Below are 18,657 nucleotides of genomic sequence, written 5' to 3'. Positions count from 1 at the left end.
TATTGTGGACCATTTTGAGCAGAGAAATTCATCTCTTGCTCTACTGGGTGTGGGTTGCTGTAGGAGGCTGCAGCAGAATGCTGAAAGAGCTAGCAATTCAGTGTGTAAGTTTACCTCCGTAATCTGAAAAAGAATTAGATGTAATGCTAGACTAAAGCACGATTTCAGGTGGTGCTCGTGCCGTTTAAGTGTCAGTCACACGTCACGTTCATTTCAAACAGCAGATGAGATCGGATTTTAGCATCGGCAATTAGTCATGCTGATAATGAATTCAATTGGAAATGTCTACAAGCATGCAGGTTTATCATGTGACCTTCAGATAAAGAAAGTCAGCCATTTCTTCGAGTCTCTACCCTCATCAAATGATTTTAATGCAAGCGTACTGTAACTAAAGCTAATAACGTGGTCCTCATTGAGGCACATTCGTATGTCAAGCACATTATTATATTGTGGAGAGGTGAGCTCTGCAATGCAGCTAATCATGGATAGTAGGTGCAATGCAGAGAAAAACCATTTGGTCTTCTTCAGTTCATTTGGCATCTATTTGAGTAAGTGTTTGCTTCTTTTTTTAGATGAGTCATTAATAGAAAAACAATACACACGACCAGCATTGATTGACATGATGCATCTATGACTAGTCTTTTTTTCTGTCTTTTTATTGTTATCATTATTTTGGCTCTTGTGCAACTGCTACATAGTTATTCACATTCAAGATATTGTCACTCAGGATACAGCTAAAAGTAAAAAAAAGAAAGGAAAAAGGCAAAGAAATGAATTTAAAAATACTGCCAGAGACATCTTATGGTCCATGTTCTGAATCGGTCACGGAAACACTGATTCGGTAACGTCACTGTTGTTTAAACCACACGTTCAATGTGCATAATATGACAAGAAGAGCACTCATATATTGTTCAGAGAGCAAAACATTGCTTAACAATGTCATGGTTACAATTTACCAAGAAAAACACCGGTACATTTAAGTGATCAGTTTAAGTGTTTTTCGAAAGTCAGCCTAGCTAAAGAAAAAAACATTCCATGTCACAACGGCAACGCCCATAACAGATCGATTTATTGTTAACAATCACAATTTTGGAATAGCAAATCAAAACGAAAACGGAGAAATTATAAATAAACAATATGAAGCCAGTTTACTCTTCAATTATAGGAATACATAACATCCAAGATATAAGTTAATAAAGTCAAGCTATTGTATAAATACATCACCAGCATGCACAATATTGAATCGTTGATAGTATCGTCGTAATTATCTTACACTGACAAAACAGTATACTTGGCAAGTGCAAAAATAAATTAAACACAGAAGTAAACCACAAACTTTGAAGCTGCGATATTTTTCCTATTTTCTTTTCTTTTTTTTTTCTTTTTCTTTTTTAAACCAGATCAGTCTGTTTCTTTTCCCCAACCCGTCCTTCAAAAAAAGTGAATGGTTCCAGTAGTATCAGACCGTGATGAATATATGACTCCGTTTTGGTGCATTCAAAAGAACGCGATTTTATTTACCTCACTTCCAACTAACATCTATTTAAATCGAATTTCCAGTTCAGTTAATCGAGCGCATACAAACAGACGAACTCGTGACTAATACTGGAACCATTTAATACTATTTTTACCCTTCGAACGCCACCTTCCCCTCTTTTGAAATGCTTTTCTACTACCCAAAACATAAATAAGCAGCATCCCTTTGAAATACATCAGTCCAAATGCCAGTGTGAGGCTGCCATTCCCAACCAACAACGACCGTTTCCGGCTGATTGACTGACACTTCAGTGGTTTTTGGCAAATGTCAAAGAGAACCAAGAAGAGGGAGGCCCATTCAACTATATATATTTCTGTATATATTCAAACTAGGACTTCAGCCCCCCCTTTTACCACCCTTGATATTTTTTTTCTTTTAACTCGTGGAAAAATAAAGAACTGCTGCTGCAGAGGAAACCATGGCAAAAGCTGCTGCCAAAGTCCACCAGCCATTTTTATGTTTCTAGAACGAGAGCTTGTCTACTTTTAATTGTTGCCCTCCCCGCCCTCATCGTCTTGCTGATCACTCGTCCAGAGTGTCAAGTTGTCTCGGAGGAGCTGCATGATGAGGGTTGAGTCTTTGTAGGAGTCCTCATTGAGGGTGTCGAGCTCGGCGATGGCGTCGTCGAAGGCCGTCTTGGCCAGATGGCAGGCCTGCTCCGGAGCGTTCTGGATCTCGTAGTAGAAGACCGAGTAGTTGAGGGCCAATCCCAGCCGGATGGGGTGAGTGGGCTGCATGTGCTCTTTGCTGATCTCGTGAGCCTCGTTGTAGGCCTTCTCGGAGGATTCCACCACGGTGGAGCGCTTCTCTCCGGTGGCCACCTCGGCCAAGTAGCGGTAATAATCTCCTTTCATCTTCAGGTAGAAGACCTTGCTCTCGTGCTGGGTGTCGCTGCAGTTCTTGATCAGGAAGTTATCCAACAGGTTGAGCACGTCTTGGCACACGGCCTCCAGCTCCTTCTCAATCTTCTCGCGGTAGGCCCTCACCATCTCGATCTTCTTCTCGTTGCCGTCCGCGGAGGTCTTCTGCTCGATGCTGGAGATGACCCTCCAGGACGAACGCCGAGCGCCTACCACGTTCTTGTAGGCGACCGACAAGAGGTTCCTCTCTTCGTTGGACAAGGCCTCGTTCAACTCGGTTACCTGAGGAGGAAGGAAATAGAACGCCGGTTGAGGAAAGAGACGTACAACACCCAACAAGGTAATAACATGCTTTCCTTGTTACGCAACTAATTTGAACGCTTAATTTTTCAGTTGCATAATGATCCACAGAGAGCTTCATCATCTGGTTGAACGCATTGTGCAGCCGTGAGCTCGAGCTATATGCCAAGTGCAGTTTCCATGGCAATCGTCTCATTTTGTACAGTAGTCCGACTCTATCTAGTGAGATGACAGAGCGCTAGCGCTACACAATACTCTAGAGGTGAAATCACTTCAGCCGAGAGTGGGGGCAGGGAGAGGATAGGGGGCAGGGCCGGGAGGCAAAATGTTCCCACATACCCTCCAGGGCAGCTGCAGTGTAAGTTAACACGATCGCTGCGCGGCAGTTCATGTGTTACGGTGGCCTTCTCCTTGACCTTTTCCCTTGCCAAACTGGGACGACCATACTATGTATGTAAAATGAGTTTGATTCCATACTTTCACGAGGATATAGCATCTCCTTCTAGTCACAATCTCTTTGTGATGGAATTACATAATATCCCAGGTTAAGTAAAAGGTACTCTCTTCAAAATGAACCATTCTGGGTTCCCCAGGTTTCTCTCCAAAGAACTCTTAAGAGTCTTAAAGGGAAGAACATCTTCCTGAACCTTTTTCGGAATGGAAATGTTCTTCGTGCAATCATCAAAGCTAGTAACATTTATTTTTATTTAAGTGTACCAATGTGCAACTAAACACTTTTCAAATGCCATGTGCTTCAGATCAAGGTTTCTAGTTTTAGCTTCCAGCCACAAAAGCTAAAATTATTCCCTCAAACTCTTCAGAATACAAAGAGAACTGAATTCAAAGACAGCTTAGACAGATCAATAAAGATCAGAGTAGAAAACAGGAACACTGGGTAGGACAGGAAGACAAGACTCATAACGAAACACAGGATGGAGGATATGAAAGGGTTTTACTTAAACAAATGTTCTGCTATTTGCGTCTGGGGTACACAGGTTCAGTGCAACGATGATTTGGCATGTCGACTAGTTGCAGTGGGTAACGGGTAACCTTGTTACCTTGATAGCTGTGTTGCAGTCGGATGCAAATATTTACATGGAAGAAAGCCATTCGCAAATTTAAAATATAAACTAACTGGATGATCGCCCTCCAATGTGAAGTTTGAAGCTTGGCCTATTGCTGCTTGTCTCTTTAACCGGACGCATCAAGATAATGGAGGCCTGTGGGCACTTTCCCATCAGGTCTGTGGCTAAATGGGCTTTTAGCTATAGGACTGAAGTAACTTTAGAGTCAAACTGCTTTTAAATCTCCCCCACTGATCCATGAAGCTAAAATTGCCTGTCCGGCATACACAACAATCATTGCAAGGATGAGAACCTTTCCTTTTAACAGCCATTTGGGATTTAAACCAAGGTAAGATAATACAAGCATTTTAGCTAAATTGATCGGGTGGATCTTGCCTGTCACTACTCTATTTTTCAATCAATATGCTTAATCTCATATTGCACATTTTGCAAATTAAGATTATTTTATATAAAACACAGCTAATGAGAGCGAACACATCTGGTCTAGATTGTAAAATGACAGTATTGAGATAGACGCATCAACATGTCATTTTTAATGAAGTCATCAACGTATTACCACGGGTAAGAACCAATCGCTCAAGAAATAAGAGAAGAGATGCTAGACGACACCCCTCCAGAAAAAAGCATGATGTCAACCCTTGACAAAGCAGAAACGGAGGGGTCCTCCTTAATCTCAATAAGCCTATGTAAGACTAGTCTCCTAAATGCCCTCACTCGGATGGGAATATAGGCAGGATGCTGACGGCGAAGAAGCGTTAGAGATGCAGATGTTCCCCTTTCCCTCCCTCGAGAAGCCCTAAGGCCTTGAATGAATTCATTATGGTGCCCTGTATACTCACCCACTGAAATACTATTGGTATATTCACAGAAATAATATTCACTAATTAACACTGTACAAGAGATACATTTAATAATAATAATATTCAAATCAGTGCGTTTGAAAGGAGAAGGAATATCCAATCTGTATCGTGGACCTTACTGCAATATGACAAGGATGGAAGATTCTAGAAGGAATGCTGCTGCCTCTAACGTTGGTTTAGAGGAAATATCTTAATAACTCCCATATGGGGAAAATTAATATGGGAAGACATAACTAAATTGTGAGGATGCTTGAGAAAAGGCTGTTGGAATTTATATATGCTGATGATGGAAAATGAATATCTAATGCAATTATGACAATGCACTATGCTTATTGTACAGCAGTAATAAAAAAGGCTGGTTTCTAGTGTAAAATAAAATACTATACACTGCGTTACGAGCCATGAATATGCAGTATGTTACGCAGAGCAACGTTTTTTTAATAAGAATAAAGCGCAAAATATATATTTTGTGTGTGTGTGGGTTGCATTAATGCCGAAAGCGATGTTGAAACAAATATTTATGCATTTGTCATGTGTCGTCTCATTCATTTGATTATGGGTTTGGGTAAGACAGGAGGCACCGCCCAAGATCCAGACAGTCTACACCCGATCCACTGCACTCTCATTAATAAAGCACTGATTTATCATTGATCAACACCCCAAAAATTATTACAGCACATTAAAGCCTCTTGTTACATGGCATATTTTACTGTAACTCAGCCTATATGATCGTTATCCCTTACTGATTTTTCTCCAAATGTATCAAGCTTCTAGTATGCATAATACGACAATTATACCATCATTCATTTTTTTATTATTTATATTTTATTAAAGACAGACAGACAAACAGACAGATAGACAGATATATAGATAGATAGATAGACAGATAGATAGATAGATAGATAGATGATGATTTAGCAAACTAAATGATTTAACGATCGCTGGTCAAACTAAACCATCAAACAAATAAAACCCCAAGGGTAAATTGAAAGAATGACTTACCGATTTCATGGCTGCTGCCATATCATCATATCTCTCTGCCTGCTCAGCCAGCCTGGCTTTTTGAACCAGCTGCTCGCGGTCAACCATGTTGGATGGTTATGGTTTGGACGATATTATTTGTTTTTTGGGGAAGAAACAGTAATATTGTATGAGCTATGCGGTGTAATTCAATGAACGAGAGCCTCTCTGCAGCTGTTCCTTGCTGTCTGCGCTCGTGCCGACGGGCCACCCTCGCCCCTCCTCACGAGCTGGAGGGCTACGTCAGGGTTCTAAACGTGGGTGCTATGGCAAGCTGCTTCGACATTTATTCCTTAAAACTAACTTCTAGGCCTGTCTATTGTTACCTTAACACTTAGTTTTTGTACGCGTACGCTAGTGTAGCTTTTTAAAAGTATACTCCATTTGATGATACATGCACACATCCATACAAAGCTACATCCGTGTCCAGTGTTTTCTCTGTTTTTAAGTTATGATGGATAACATTTTTTTTTCTTTTCTTTTAAAAAACCAAAGCTTGGCTGTCTCATACCTTCTCACTCACAAACGTTTGATGTGAGCGTCTTGGTTGTTGTTCCTTCTCTTTAGTTTTCTTTTCTAATGTAAAACAAAGGTCTGACCACCTTGTGGAAACACTGATTACTGTAAAACAAATTCAATGCGCATGTGCATCCTGCACACTATGCGGTTACAAAAATTGGGTGGTGATTATTCTGATGATGAAGTTTGCATCATGTGCACTGTAGGGGAGAGTCGGGTAACACCAGACATTTTTTACTTATGTGGTAATTGAGATAAGGGAAAATGAGGCAGATGTAATGAAAGTTTCTAAAGGAATTTCGGGATGTTTCTTATCATTTTAAATTATCATAATGTATCTATGACAAAGGGTTGTAAAATATGGCTTCTTATAAAAGTGTGTTCCTGTGGCTCAATTTGCCCCAGGTTAGAGGTAAGTTGACCCGAGTCAGAGGGTAAGATCTGGGTGTAAACTAACCATCCAACTGAATCTGATTCTACCCCATGTAAAATTTTAAAGATAATTACCTCTTTGAAAAAGCAACTTAAATAGTCAAATTTAATTTTACAGTCGTTTTTCTTTTTTTAAAGCTAACTTAAAATAAAACCAATCAAATTTATTTTAATTTCCAATCTTTAATTGTTTCTGAAACAATGCGTTGAACACCAAAGTTTTAACCTTCCAAAAACAGACTAAACAGAGATTTTAATGAGTAAAATTAAATAAAAGTTTAATCAGAATGAAGGAATAAATGTCACTTAAACTGATAAATATTTTAGTCAAATGATTCTTGGCATGGTACCTTTTCTGCTATGTCAAACCAGCCATTAATGTGATGAAAAGCATCTTCTGGTTCTCAGAGAAGGATTTGGTGTCCACTGTCCCTATCAAATAAACAACTTTGTTGCTAAATGGGTGCCTTCTACTCCTCCCATTTGTTTCTCCTTTTCACAGTCTGACAGAAATGATGTGTGATTCCAAAATATATGGTCACATGACAGTAAAAGTGTACAGTTGCAAAGATACAGGGGTGGGTCAACTTACCCACTGGCTCAACTTACCCCACTGTCCCCTACGCTGACCCTCGCATACTTGTAAAAAAATGAAATATGAAGTATTCCTTGGGCTTTACTACCACTTTTTAAGGTAACCAAAGGCTATCTAAATTCTAGTACTATTACAATGGTGACATGTAACTATTTTAATGTAATTAGTTAGAATTGTAATTGTGTAGCATTGGATTAATTGAATGCTGTGGTTCAGATGTCATTTTTACTTCTAATGAGTATTTCAGGGTTTTCTGACTATTCCAGCTTTACTAGTGACCAGTGCATAGTGCTTATCCTTAAGTTAACTATCACTATTAAAATTGTAGCATTAGTATTCAAACTGTTTTCTTGTTTTTAATAGACACTATTACCTGTTTATTAGATGCAAATTCCAGTTGTTACTAGTTACGTTTTAAATCTTAATAGAAGAAAACAGTTTGAACTAAGAATTATAAAGCAACATTTTGTCTAGTGATTGCATATGACAATGAAATGTTACATATAAAACATATGTACATTATAAGAAATTCTACTAGTAGTGAGTCCGAGTCCACTTTGTTTGGTCGGAGTCGAGTTCTTAACTGAGTTGGAGTAGTAGAGGTTTATTAATGTCTTGTCTTCTTTTATGTTGTTACCTTTCTCTAAATGCTAATAGTAACAATAGTGAGATATACTGTTATGTCACATAAATAGATATTTGACTACTAGTAAAACTACTGATAGATACTACAGTACTAATTAGTAACATAAAATAGGAAATGTTTAAAGAATAAATGTTAAAACAGCTTGCCATACGGGTGCCTCACTCATGATGTAATAGTCCTTATATGGGAGTCAAGAGGCCACATATCAGCAGTGATGATGATGGCACATCAGAGGTCTTCTAAGAACAAATACAATATGGGGGAATGAGTCACCCCCTATTACCATATCTAGCACCCGTCCTGTATGGACTGGAGGATTTTGGGGATGACACAATTATGGTAATATTTAGGATAATGTGTCTCATGTTTTGACTATGCTCAAAAAGGTTATAGATGTGCTAGATATCAGATTGATGGAACAGACAAGCAACTTGGATCTTCATATGAGTCACTGCACAAATCCAGTGTAATTTGTATCCCTTATATAGAGGAGACTGGGGCTAGTTGTCACAAAGTTTAATGCATGTGTAACATTCCTTTTTTATCATGTTGATTCCTTTTCATTGTTCTCTATAAACATTTAATAAGTGTCATAGATAAAACTGGCAAACATTTGGAACTGACATAAACACTTCAGATTGGAAACAGTACTACTGAATGTTTTAAGTAATTAAGAATTTTTTAAGATTAAGATGTTTTTTATGCTCAGCAAGCTTGCATTAATTTGATTTTTAAAATACAGTAAAAACAGCAATATTGTGAAATAATATTGGAATTCCAAAAATCTGCTTTTATTGTTAAAATGTAATTTATTAATGTAATACATACCTGATTTTTCATCAGCCATTATTCTATCACTAATAATGGTTCTTACTATTATCAATGTTGAAGAAAACTGTTTATTTTTTATTATTTATTTATTTCATTTATTATTATTATTTATTTATTTTATTTATTTTGGACACATTTTTCTGACACACTGAAGACTGGAGTAATGGCTGCTAAAAAATGCAGCATATTTGTCACAGGAATAAATTACATTGTAAAATATATCACAGCAGAAAACAGTTCTTTTAAATTACAATAATATTTCATTTTTTATTTTAATTGTATTTTTGATCAAATAAATGACCCAGACTTTTGACTGGTAGTGTATGAACATTTTTTAATAAGTGACATATAGTCAGGAATATGATAAATACAATCAAAAAATTTCAGAATAGAATAGAATAGAATAGAATAGAATAGAATAGAAGCTGTTTTACCTTACCAGTTAACAATAGAAGAGTTAGTCAAGTTCTCTCCCATAATATGGCATTTGGTTTATACAATATCATCACAATGTGTTTTGTTTTGTTTTGTTTTTTGGTTTTCTTAAGTTGACCCATGCCAACCTTTTGTTGACTATAAGGATTGTCCTGAAAAGGTGAAAGGGACTTGCAAGGTTACTTCCTTGATGATAATGTGGTTAACAGCTAGCTCTACTTGGCACAGTTCAGAACGGTTGGCTCAGCTAATCGGCAGGACTGTGCACAGCAGGACTGGGCCAAATCCACTGGCAGAGTGTTATTCCAGTTCCTCAGCACTTCCAAATCCATGATGTGAAATCTGTACATTCACTAAAGAGTTTTGTAGACTATCTTTAAAAAATGGACTTCATAACCATTTAACATGTCAGGTTAGTAGTTGAGGATGTCTCAGGTAAAACTGATTCATTTCCTCCAAGAGGATTAGTCTGAGGCAGATTAGCCTGGCTACCGCTCTTAATGCTAAAGCTATAGTGAGCATATGGGTGTTTGCTAACCACCTGTCTGCCTACTGAGGGGATATCAGTTGGACAGTCGCAGGCGTAGAGGAAGAAGACTGGAATGAATGGGCTGGATGTCTATCTATATCCAGATGGTCTTAGAGTTGCTACACCAGAAGATATAGAGAACTGGGAATCCGAGAGGGAAATGTTTGACCCAAATGTGCGTCTCTTTGTGGCTCTGTTCTCTTACAACCCTGCGGTGATGTCTCCAAACCCTGAAAGCATGGAAGAGGAACTGCCTTTTGAACAAGGACAGATCATTAAAGTAAAGATCTTCTCATATCTTAATTCACAATTATTCAGCTTTCGCAGCTTACACGAACCTGCTAAATGAAACGCATGATCTTTAGATCATTTCTGTCCTACTTAGCTCATGCTGTGATGGGAGCCTCAAAGACAGCGGGATGTGCTCTTTTGTAGGTATATGGGGATAAAGATGCTGACGGCTTCTATAGCGGCGAAACGGGTGGTCGCTTCGGTTTTGTACCGAGCAACATGGTTTCTGAGATTCCTGTGGAGGACGGAGAGCTTAAACTTCGATTGTTCCAGCAGGGGTTTTTGCCAGAGGAGACGCCTTCCATAGGCAAGCATTTACATTATTCTCTCTTTTTTACTTGATAAAACTAGCCATATATTTAATACATTATTAAAAATACACTTGTATGGATTTAAGGATTGATTCATGGCTACTTTGTACTTTTAATTTTAGCCCCCAGCGAAACTTCTAGTGTGCCAGATGGTGTCAAAGTCCACAGGATGGTGGCCATCTTTGATTATGATCCTTGGGAAAGTTCTCCAAATATGGACATTGAGGTGATTGCATTTATATTCTTATAGACATATGTGTATATATACATTTTGTAATCATATGTAAATGTGAACAAATACGCTTTTAGCGAAACTTAGTGGACATTTAACATCGAATATGTGACAAAACGTACATGGCAATACGTATTTTACATCTTGCAAAAAAGTTCCCACAGGTAGTTTTCATCATGAGATCAGGTTGTAAAGCCAAGTATGAATCTCATCAAGTTAGTGTTTTTAAGCATTTTACATTTATTCCAAAATAACTCAAAGCAGTAACAACTAAAACAATATATTTGCAAATTTATGTTCAACAGAGATTTATTTTAAATTTCACCAAGCTGATCACTCACTAAAAACTCCTACAGATCAAGTCTTATTTTGATATAACAATGTGGTAATATCTAAGTGTGTACCTTGTTCACTTACTTTTTAAAATTATTCTTCCCATTCACGTCATTATATTGTTGACACTTGCTGGTGTCACTGTTGAACAGTGATTACTCAGAAAAAAATTGATGAGCGACTTCCACATAAAACTGATCATGCAGACCAAACCGTAAGTCGTAGAGACTTAAAAATTAAAGGGATGGTAGTACTCACACCGCCTACAACTCAATCGAGGCTCGCCCCAGGGTCGCCCCAATCGGTTTGACGGGGGCGGTACAGTGATCGTAAGTATGAAATCGCTCATACTCCTACACCGTCAGTCACAGGCTCTAGTGTCAATTGTCAAAATTTTTGGGAATTTCACTTTTTTTTGCAAAACCTAATTTTTGCAAACTATTCCTAGGTTTTTCTCCCAATCGGAACCAAACCAGTGACATTTCATGTGTCTCAAAAAAACATGGCCGCCATTGGCCAATTAAAGTTTGAACACCTATTAGACAAGGTTAACGGAGACCAATCGAAAAGGAAACTTGGTGGGCCTGTTTGACTCTCAGCCCCAAAGATGTATGAGAAGTTTCAAAGAAATCGCACACACCCTCAAATATCGCATTATTTGAGGGAGTAAACGATTGTGCATTGCGCGGTTTTCTGCACATACACATGATATCCATATCGTATGTCAGACCTCTTCATTCTAAACAACTTTGCCTCTAGAACCACTGCTGTCAATTAAACCATTTTTTACATGATTGAGAAGATGTGAAAAACATACTTTTGCGAACTTTAGTTCTAGGTTTTTTTCACTCAGTCTGGAAAAAAACACCGCAGTGCAATTCTCTGGACTCTCTAGGTCAATAATTATCAAAAACATGTTGAAATTTATGCTTTGGGAAGCTATAACGGGGTCCTTTAGAAAAGGGGCCTGGCCAAATACACCCAAAAGCCTATAAAGCCTAAACAAAAGCTCAAAACTTCACGAAACCTGCTGAGCACATGCGACAGGTGATTCTAAACAAGCATGCAAAGTTTCAGGGAGATCAGACCACAGCTGGCGCTATAACAGTCATAAACGTTATAAAAACATCTTATTTCTATAGGAAATAAAAATAGCTGTTAACAAAAATGTGTTTTAAATAATTGATTTAGGTGGTTACAGGCTTGCTAAATAATATGTAATGTCTTTTTCCTTATGTGCTTAAATACCTAAAGCGCTTGAATCCCGCTTAGTTTCTTAGTTCATTCATTCATTTTATTTCTTTAATGATTTATTCATAACTAGTTTGGAATACCACTGTTAAACACTTGTACAAACGTTTACTTTTACATCTTAAAATATCAAATATAATTTTACATCTTTGCTTTTTGGTTGTTTTCTCCTTTAGGATGAGCTTCCCTTTCGTGCAGGAGATATTATATACGTTTTTGGAGAAATGGACAGCGATGGATTTTATTACGTGAGTATTACGACTCTGTCTACCACGCATGCATTTTTTGTTTAAAGGTCGTAAGTTAAAGAATGACTGTTTTATATTGATCCAGGGAGATCTACATGGTTATCGAGGTCTTGTGCCATCAAACTTTTTGCAACCACTGCCTTGGGACTGAAGGAAATGAGCAACCATAAATCAGGAACAGGAGAATGACGTCAGGTTGTGAATTCAGCTCCAGCTCCAATCTAGCTTTTTGTTCGTTTTTTTTAAAACCATATAACGTGTCTTGTTTCCTGTAATGTACATGACGTATTGTCTCATGTGTCTCTAAATGCACTTGACCTTTCCTTTATGCGTGCACTACGCTTAACATTATTTAAATACGTAAAAGGAAATTAACTTCTAATTAATACAAGAGCTTTTGGAAGCACCTAGTGCATTATAGCCTTAAAAGACTGATAATGGTAATTTAAGAATTATCCTTACGTGTCTTCTTTTAACTACTCATGTCTTTATATTGATTAGAGCTATTTTTGTAATGTCCTTCCTGTTTGCAGCAACTGCACTGTATGTTTTGCAAACATCTACACAGTTAAACTTAATTTTATTACAGTTTCATAATTTCAGTTTTCCATACATGCACACATACAGATGAACGCTGTTACAATCAGTTATGAAACACAATATTTATTAATATTTAATAAACAAGACATTCAGATTCAGCATTATTTAGTTCTCCATAAGATCATCCATCGCAGCCAACAGTACACTCATCCATAAAGTAGGAAACACTACACCGTGTAGAGACCTTTAGTAGTGCTGTCTACTTTATGAGTGACTGCACTGTACCTCTAAGGTTCCCGCCTCTTCTCTTTGTGCTCCATTCGTTTCTTTGCACGCTTCCTCTTATCTCCATGTGCGCCAAATGTTCATTTCACAGCCATTTGTTAAATCTGAAATGAAAAATAGATTGAAACGATGTAACTAAATCAGTCAGATCACGTTTTAATATGGATTGGATGGTTGGATGTTCAGCTGCATCAGCTTCAGTTGTTAATAGTGAGTCACTGTAAACCACCAGGAAGTTTAGAATCATTTCTATTGCATTTTCTGTAGGTAAAAATGAAATATTACATGTGGAATTAACTAATTTGAAATAAAATAACATATAACACCTTCAGTTTTGCTGCTTTGTATGTGAAATGGATTCAGCGTTAACTACTGGAATTGACTTTTTTGAAATTGTGGTTTTGTAACTACTAGTTAAACAAGAACTGAGTGTACTCACTTTTTAAAAGTATTATTTTCTGTTATTAAGTTGTAGCAAATTCACCTAGTTATATTAGCACTTCATCATCCATTAAACCAAGGTCATAAAACAGAAAAGCAGTCATATTTATCCAACATTTTAGAATAAACCGAAGAGCAGTGACTTACCAGTTCTCTGCCTGCTTGATCCCGGAAACAACAGCGACAAGAGAAAGAAGTTGTCGCCTTTTAACACTTTTTAGGCCACATGGTGCAAACCACAGGAAGAGGCCCTGCAGTCGCTGTCTTAAAGAAGCACGAATGCACGCCTATTGGACTACAGCGAGTTTCGTTCGAAGACGGACTCGAATCAATTCCTTTTAAGGGCATTTAACCGATAAAAGACAGATCAGAAATGAGAGAAAAAGCCCTTGGTCTTTAGCATACATAAAAATCACACAAAGAAGTAAAGAGGAAGTTTAGCAAACATGTGATCAGATTGCATCAGGCTTCCACGTAGTCTGTCGGTGTGGCTTTAAAAACTTGATGTTCCAACAGTTTAAAAAACAGCAATGTTGGTCTGTGAGGAAAATATCATCGGTGGAAGATGTTACACTTGTTTTGTGTGTGTTTTTATAAATAGCTTCATAATAAGCTGAACATTTGATGCATAATCTTGTTTGCAGCACTTGTAGATCTCTTTCCTGAGGGGGAGGGGTGGTTGCTATGTTGTGCAAAACCACACAGTTTCATCAGCATATTGCATATACTTTGAGTCCAATATGAAGGTGTGGTATTGTGTCATATAAAAGTCAATATGAGTGTAATTTAAAGTCATAGCTTGTTACTTTCACATTGCTTAATGGTAAAATGCTGAAAAGTTATTATATGCATACAGAATTTATCAGATTATGAGATTATCGAATGAAAATGTCACATCAGACGTTTTTTCTTCGGTGTCGCTGTTCTGAGATGCTTGAATCTGAACACTTTTGTCCTGAGTACGTGGTAGTTTGATAAACAGGAGGCCGCTCTCTTATTTCCCTGAACATGATGTACACGAGATGGACTTGGTTGTCTAGACAACCCAAACCTCAAACTCTCGTTTGACACGCACAGAAGGAAGTGGGGGATGTGCAGACACACTTCTCTGTGATGTACAATGATAATGTAGTGTTGTAAAAAAGAAAGAGTCAAACATGATTTATAGACATTCTGTGATATGTAACTGGGTGATTATTCAAACATGGACCGTTTTGGCTCTGGTGAAGTTTACAAAGTAAACATTCTTTAACATACTCTTCACATTTTTATTAGTTTGTCTAATAATATAGTCAAACCGCACTGTGTATATGGGCCATTCTACAGATTTGGTGCAAAGTCAGAGTTGGAAACAGCTTTGTTTTCCACAAATTTTGTATGTATGCAAATTGTATAATATCCAAGGTTTCTAGTAATTGTATTTTTGGAACGTTTTGGAAGATTTGTTCTGTCCCCAAAGTTGTCACTACCCAAACACAGTAATATAAAGATTTAATAAGAAGGGTTATATTGACCTGTTAAGATTTTGTTTGCATCTGCCCTGTAAATGTATATTTTTGCTATTTTATTAAAAAGTTTTCAGAGGCATTGTATTTTGAATCCAATCTTTCTTTGTAAAAGGCAAAAAGTTGATCATACTGATTTCAAACTTAAGGATTCATTAGTTTGAAAATAAATTAAACCGAAGACTATCATAACATCTTTTTTATACTTTATTTTTGGTAGTCAAAGCAATGTTTTGATACCAACCGCATCACATCACAGAATTACTAAAACACTACTAAAACATACTCCAATACTAAACATTTGTATAACTGTACAAAAATTTTGTTTATTTCTCCCAAATAAAGGATTATGCGTTCTCTTTTGTCACTACTGAAACAATGATGACGTGTTTCGGTCGTGACTGTTACAGTAGGGACAATTTTAGGTACTTTTGAACCTCGCTCAAAGATGCTAATGAGCACATGGTTAGCTAGCACAGTTATGAACAGCTGTACACATTTAAAAACTAAATTTTATGGAACGACACCCCAAAAAGCATTTATATCACTACTAAAACTTTACTAAATGTTTCAGTTGTGACTGCTTTGGTAGTGGCGATTTTAGGTACCTTTGAACCTCAAAGATGCTCATCACAGCGCATGGTTAGCTAGCACAGTTCTGAACAGTTGTACATATATAAAAACTACATTTTATGGAATAACACCCCAAAAAATTATTATGTCACTAACAAAACTCCACCAAATGTTTAGGTAGTGACAATTTAGGTATTTTTGAACCTAGCTCAAAGATGCTAATCAGCACATGGTTAGCTAGAACAGTTCTGAACAGCTGTACACATATAAAACTTTTACCATATTTTTGTGTTAGAAATTATGTAGGAAAAGTAATAGATTAATATATGAAGAGTTCAGATGCAAAAGCCTCTAAATCCATATGACGTATTTCTTTAAAATGAGCATTTCTTTTTGGCTACTTTGTATAGGTTTCTATGTAAGTACTGGTACTTCTGATTGGGCTGAGGCTGGAATTTAGCGAGTTTTAAGTAAAAGTATTTGATGGATGTATAATATGTGTCAGGAGCATTCACTCAGTATCATCATCTAATTTTTGACCGAGATGGCTTTTAGCTGGTTTTGCATCTGAACTCTTCATATGTCAAGAGTGCAGCTTAAAGAATCTACATCATAACATGAGTTCTGTCCTTTGTCACAAAAGACTTTCTTCATTGCCTTTTTCCCTATCACGCTTTAGATATCATACGAAATTATATATCAGTTCAAAACTTAAAATCTCAAAATTCATCCTTTGAAAGGCATTTTAAAATCAGACATTGCATTACCACAGAAAATGCACATCATAATCATATTACAAAATGTTTTCATTCATGAATTATAAAAATGTAAGACTGGATAGTGCATTTTTATGTCTGTGTTCAAAAATGGGAGTGGCAGTTAAAGGGTTAAAGTTCCACACAAATTTTCAGACTTTTGAAAAAAAAAAAAAGCCTCAAAATGATGGGGCCTATCTACTCACACCTTGTAGCTATGAGCGAGAGTGAGTATTTCCTGATCATAAATGTAGGGGTGTAGGTAAAATCGTCTCAGCCAGTGGACTAAAATATACACTGCGGTGGCAGTGACATGAAAATGCAGGACACGTTTTTTTTTACATCATTTTTAAAGCAAATATATCATTTTCGTAAGTTATAAAATGATTTTATTTCATTTTCATGAAATTTAGGGGTTAGGGGTTTAATCTCAAGCTCTTCACTGATGTGTTTGTCGCATTGGTAAACAAACATGCAAACATATATTTGTTGGTGATAAAAATAGAATACATTTTACAAGTTGTTTACCATTATTTCACTTATTGTTTTGAATTGTCTTTTATAATTCTTATATAAGACAATTGTTTTTACTATGAAATTACATCTTTATGAATGTAACTCTGAGTCTGGGCTAAGAGCAAAACAATAAAATCTACACATAAAAGGTATTTCAACATAGTAAAAATAAATGATAACAGTCAGGGCCCACGTCTGATTTAGCCGCCATGCCATAAAAATGATCACTGGAGCATATCTTCATTTCTAATTTCTCTTTGTGTTCTAGCATTTTTTGATTTCCTTTCAAATGCATTTTATTATATTTGGATATAGTGCAACACTTCATTCAAGTTTGATTTTTTCACCCTTCATAATAAGTTTGGCATGATTACAAGTTTAAGCCAGGTTTGTTTGATGTACGCAACCTTTATATATCACAAAAGAAAATAGGTGTAATATGAAGATCTAACAGTTGTAATAAAAAATCAATAACTGAGACATGAAAGTGCCTTAAGCCTACTAGTAAATCATTTTATTTCAAAACATTTACAGCAGCTTGCAATATCCAGCACGTGTGCGATACACTAGCGTCAGAGCTTATGAAAAATGAAGGTTGCATCTAAAGGTCAAATCTAGAGGACGTTGGTTGCCTCCCTTTTATCAGACACACAAATCACTCATTGAGCAATCCACTAAGACCGATGGATCTATTATCACCTCCACCATGAACTTGTAGTGTTTTACAACTGTCTCTGTGCTAACAACTGTCTCCTATACAATGCAATCCACTGTTCAAGCAGGAGGGGTTGAGGACATGTTTTACACACCTATTCCTGTACAAAACAAGATTAAGTCCTGAAATAAATACCATGGTATAGATAGCGTCTTTTAACTAGCTGCATGAAAAGATGGGTATTATCCAGACAGGTTTAGATTAGGGTTAATTCAATTAGCATCTTTGCCTTTAGTTGTAAGACGAGCTAAACACTTTCACTGTTGCAACATTTTAGTCATTAAATACACAAATCCCACATTTTTCATATTTATGAAGACTCAGTTAATGATTTCATACATTTCAAATGCAATCAGCATAAACATGAATCAATAAATTGTTATTAAAGCTCCCATAAATTAAGTTTGAACAGTTTTGAACTTTTACTATTAGCTCAATCTCTATTTTTTAATAGTGTATACAAACGTACCTACATATACTGTATGAGGACTAGCACGTCAATATGAAAACAACAAGGCCAAAACACGTACATTTTAGGCCAAGGCAGCATTTTAAGTAGAGCTGCAATTCAGAAAAAAAGATTAATATTCTGTCACCACTAGACGGCGTGACTATTTCAGATCAGAGACTGTAACGGGCCTACATTCTATTCAAACACCCACAGGTGTATTTATGTTACATTATGCGGTATATCCATGTATCAAAACCTTTATTAACACATACATAACAGTAAAGGAATGTAACTTTTTTTTATTATGCTGTGATTCACTTCATTTTACTGTTGTCGTGTTTGCTTACTGCTCCAAAGGATGATCTGTGTAACCACAATATTCCTTAGTAAGTGATAATAACTGATAACAACAGATAATAAGTGTTTTTTTCGAGTGTTATTTGAAAACATGTGAAAGTTTGTTATGGGTGGAGAACATATTTGTCATCATGAAGAGATTGGAGTAGAGAAGATACGCTGAACTTTACTCATGGATCTGACAGGGATCTTGACAGGGATCTC

General features: G+C 36.7%; 2 protein-coding genes and 1 long non-coding RNA gene across 3 annotated transcripts; 1 reads left to right on the top strand and 2 right to left on the bottom strand.

Moving 5' to 3' along the window:
- Positions 1-614: 614 nt before the first annotated feature.
- ywhag2 (3-monooxygenase/tryptophan 5-monooxygenase activation protein, gamma polypeptide 2) lies at positions 615-5,893 on the bottom strand. Its single transcript, XM_051129709.1, has 2 exons — positions 5,645-5,893; positions 615-2,679 (listed from the first exon to the last, which is right to left on the bottom strand). The coding sequence occupies exons 1-2, from the start codon at positions 5,729-5,731 to the stop codon at positions 2,023-2,025; spliced, it is 744 nt and encodes a 247-aa protein (XP_050985666.1). The 5' UTR covers positions 5,732-5,893; the 3' UTR covers positions 615-2,022.
- Positions 5,894-9,590: 3,697 nt separating this feature from the next.
- Positions 9,591-12,736, top strand: si:ch211-105f12.2 (RIMS-binding protein 2-like). The gene is made up of 5 exons (XM_051128608.1): positions 9,591-9,929; positions 10,085-10,247; positions 10,374-10,477; positions 12,244-12,315; positions 12,401-12,736. The coding sequence occupies exons 1-5, from the start codon at positions 9,723-9,725 to the stop codon at positions 12,464-12,466; spliced, it is 612 nt and encodes a 203-aa protein (XP_050984565.1). The 5' UTR covers positions 9,591-9,722; the 3' UTR covers positions 12,467-12,736.
- A 222-nt stretch (positions 12,737-12,958) lies between these two features.
- Positions 12,959-15,116, bottom strand: LOC127176816 (uncharacterized). Its single transcript, XR_007829153.1, has 2 exons — positions 13,729-15,116; positions 12,959-13,244 (listed from the first exon to the last, which is right to left on the bottom strand). It is a non-coding gene; the product is annotated as an uncharacterized LOC127176816 (long non-coding RNA).
- Positions 15,117-18,657: the final 3,541 nt, after the last annotated feature.

This window comes from Labeo rohita, chromosome 15 (genome assembly GCF_022985175.1).
Source record: "Labeo rohita strain BAU-BD-2019 chromosome 15, IGBB_LRoh.1.0, whole genome shotgun sequence".
Lineage (NCBI taxonomy): Eukaryota > Metazoa > Chordata > Actinopteri > Cypriniformes > Cyprinidae > Labeo > Labeo rohita.
This window is presented reverse-complemented; position numbering and strand designations above follow the sequence as displayed.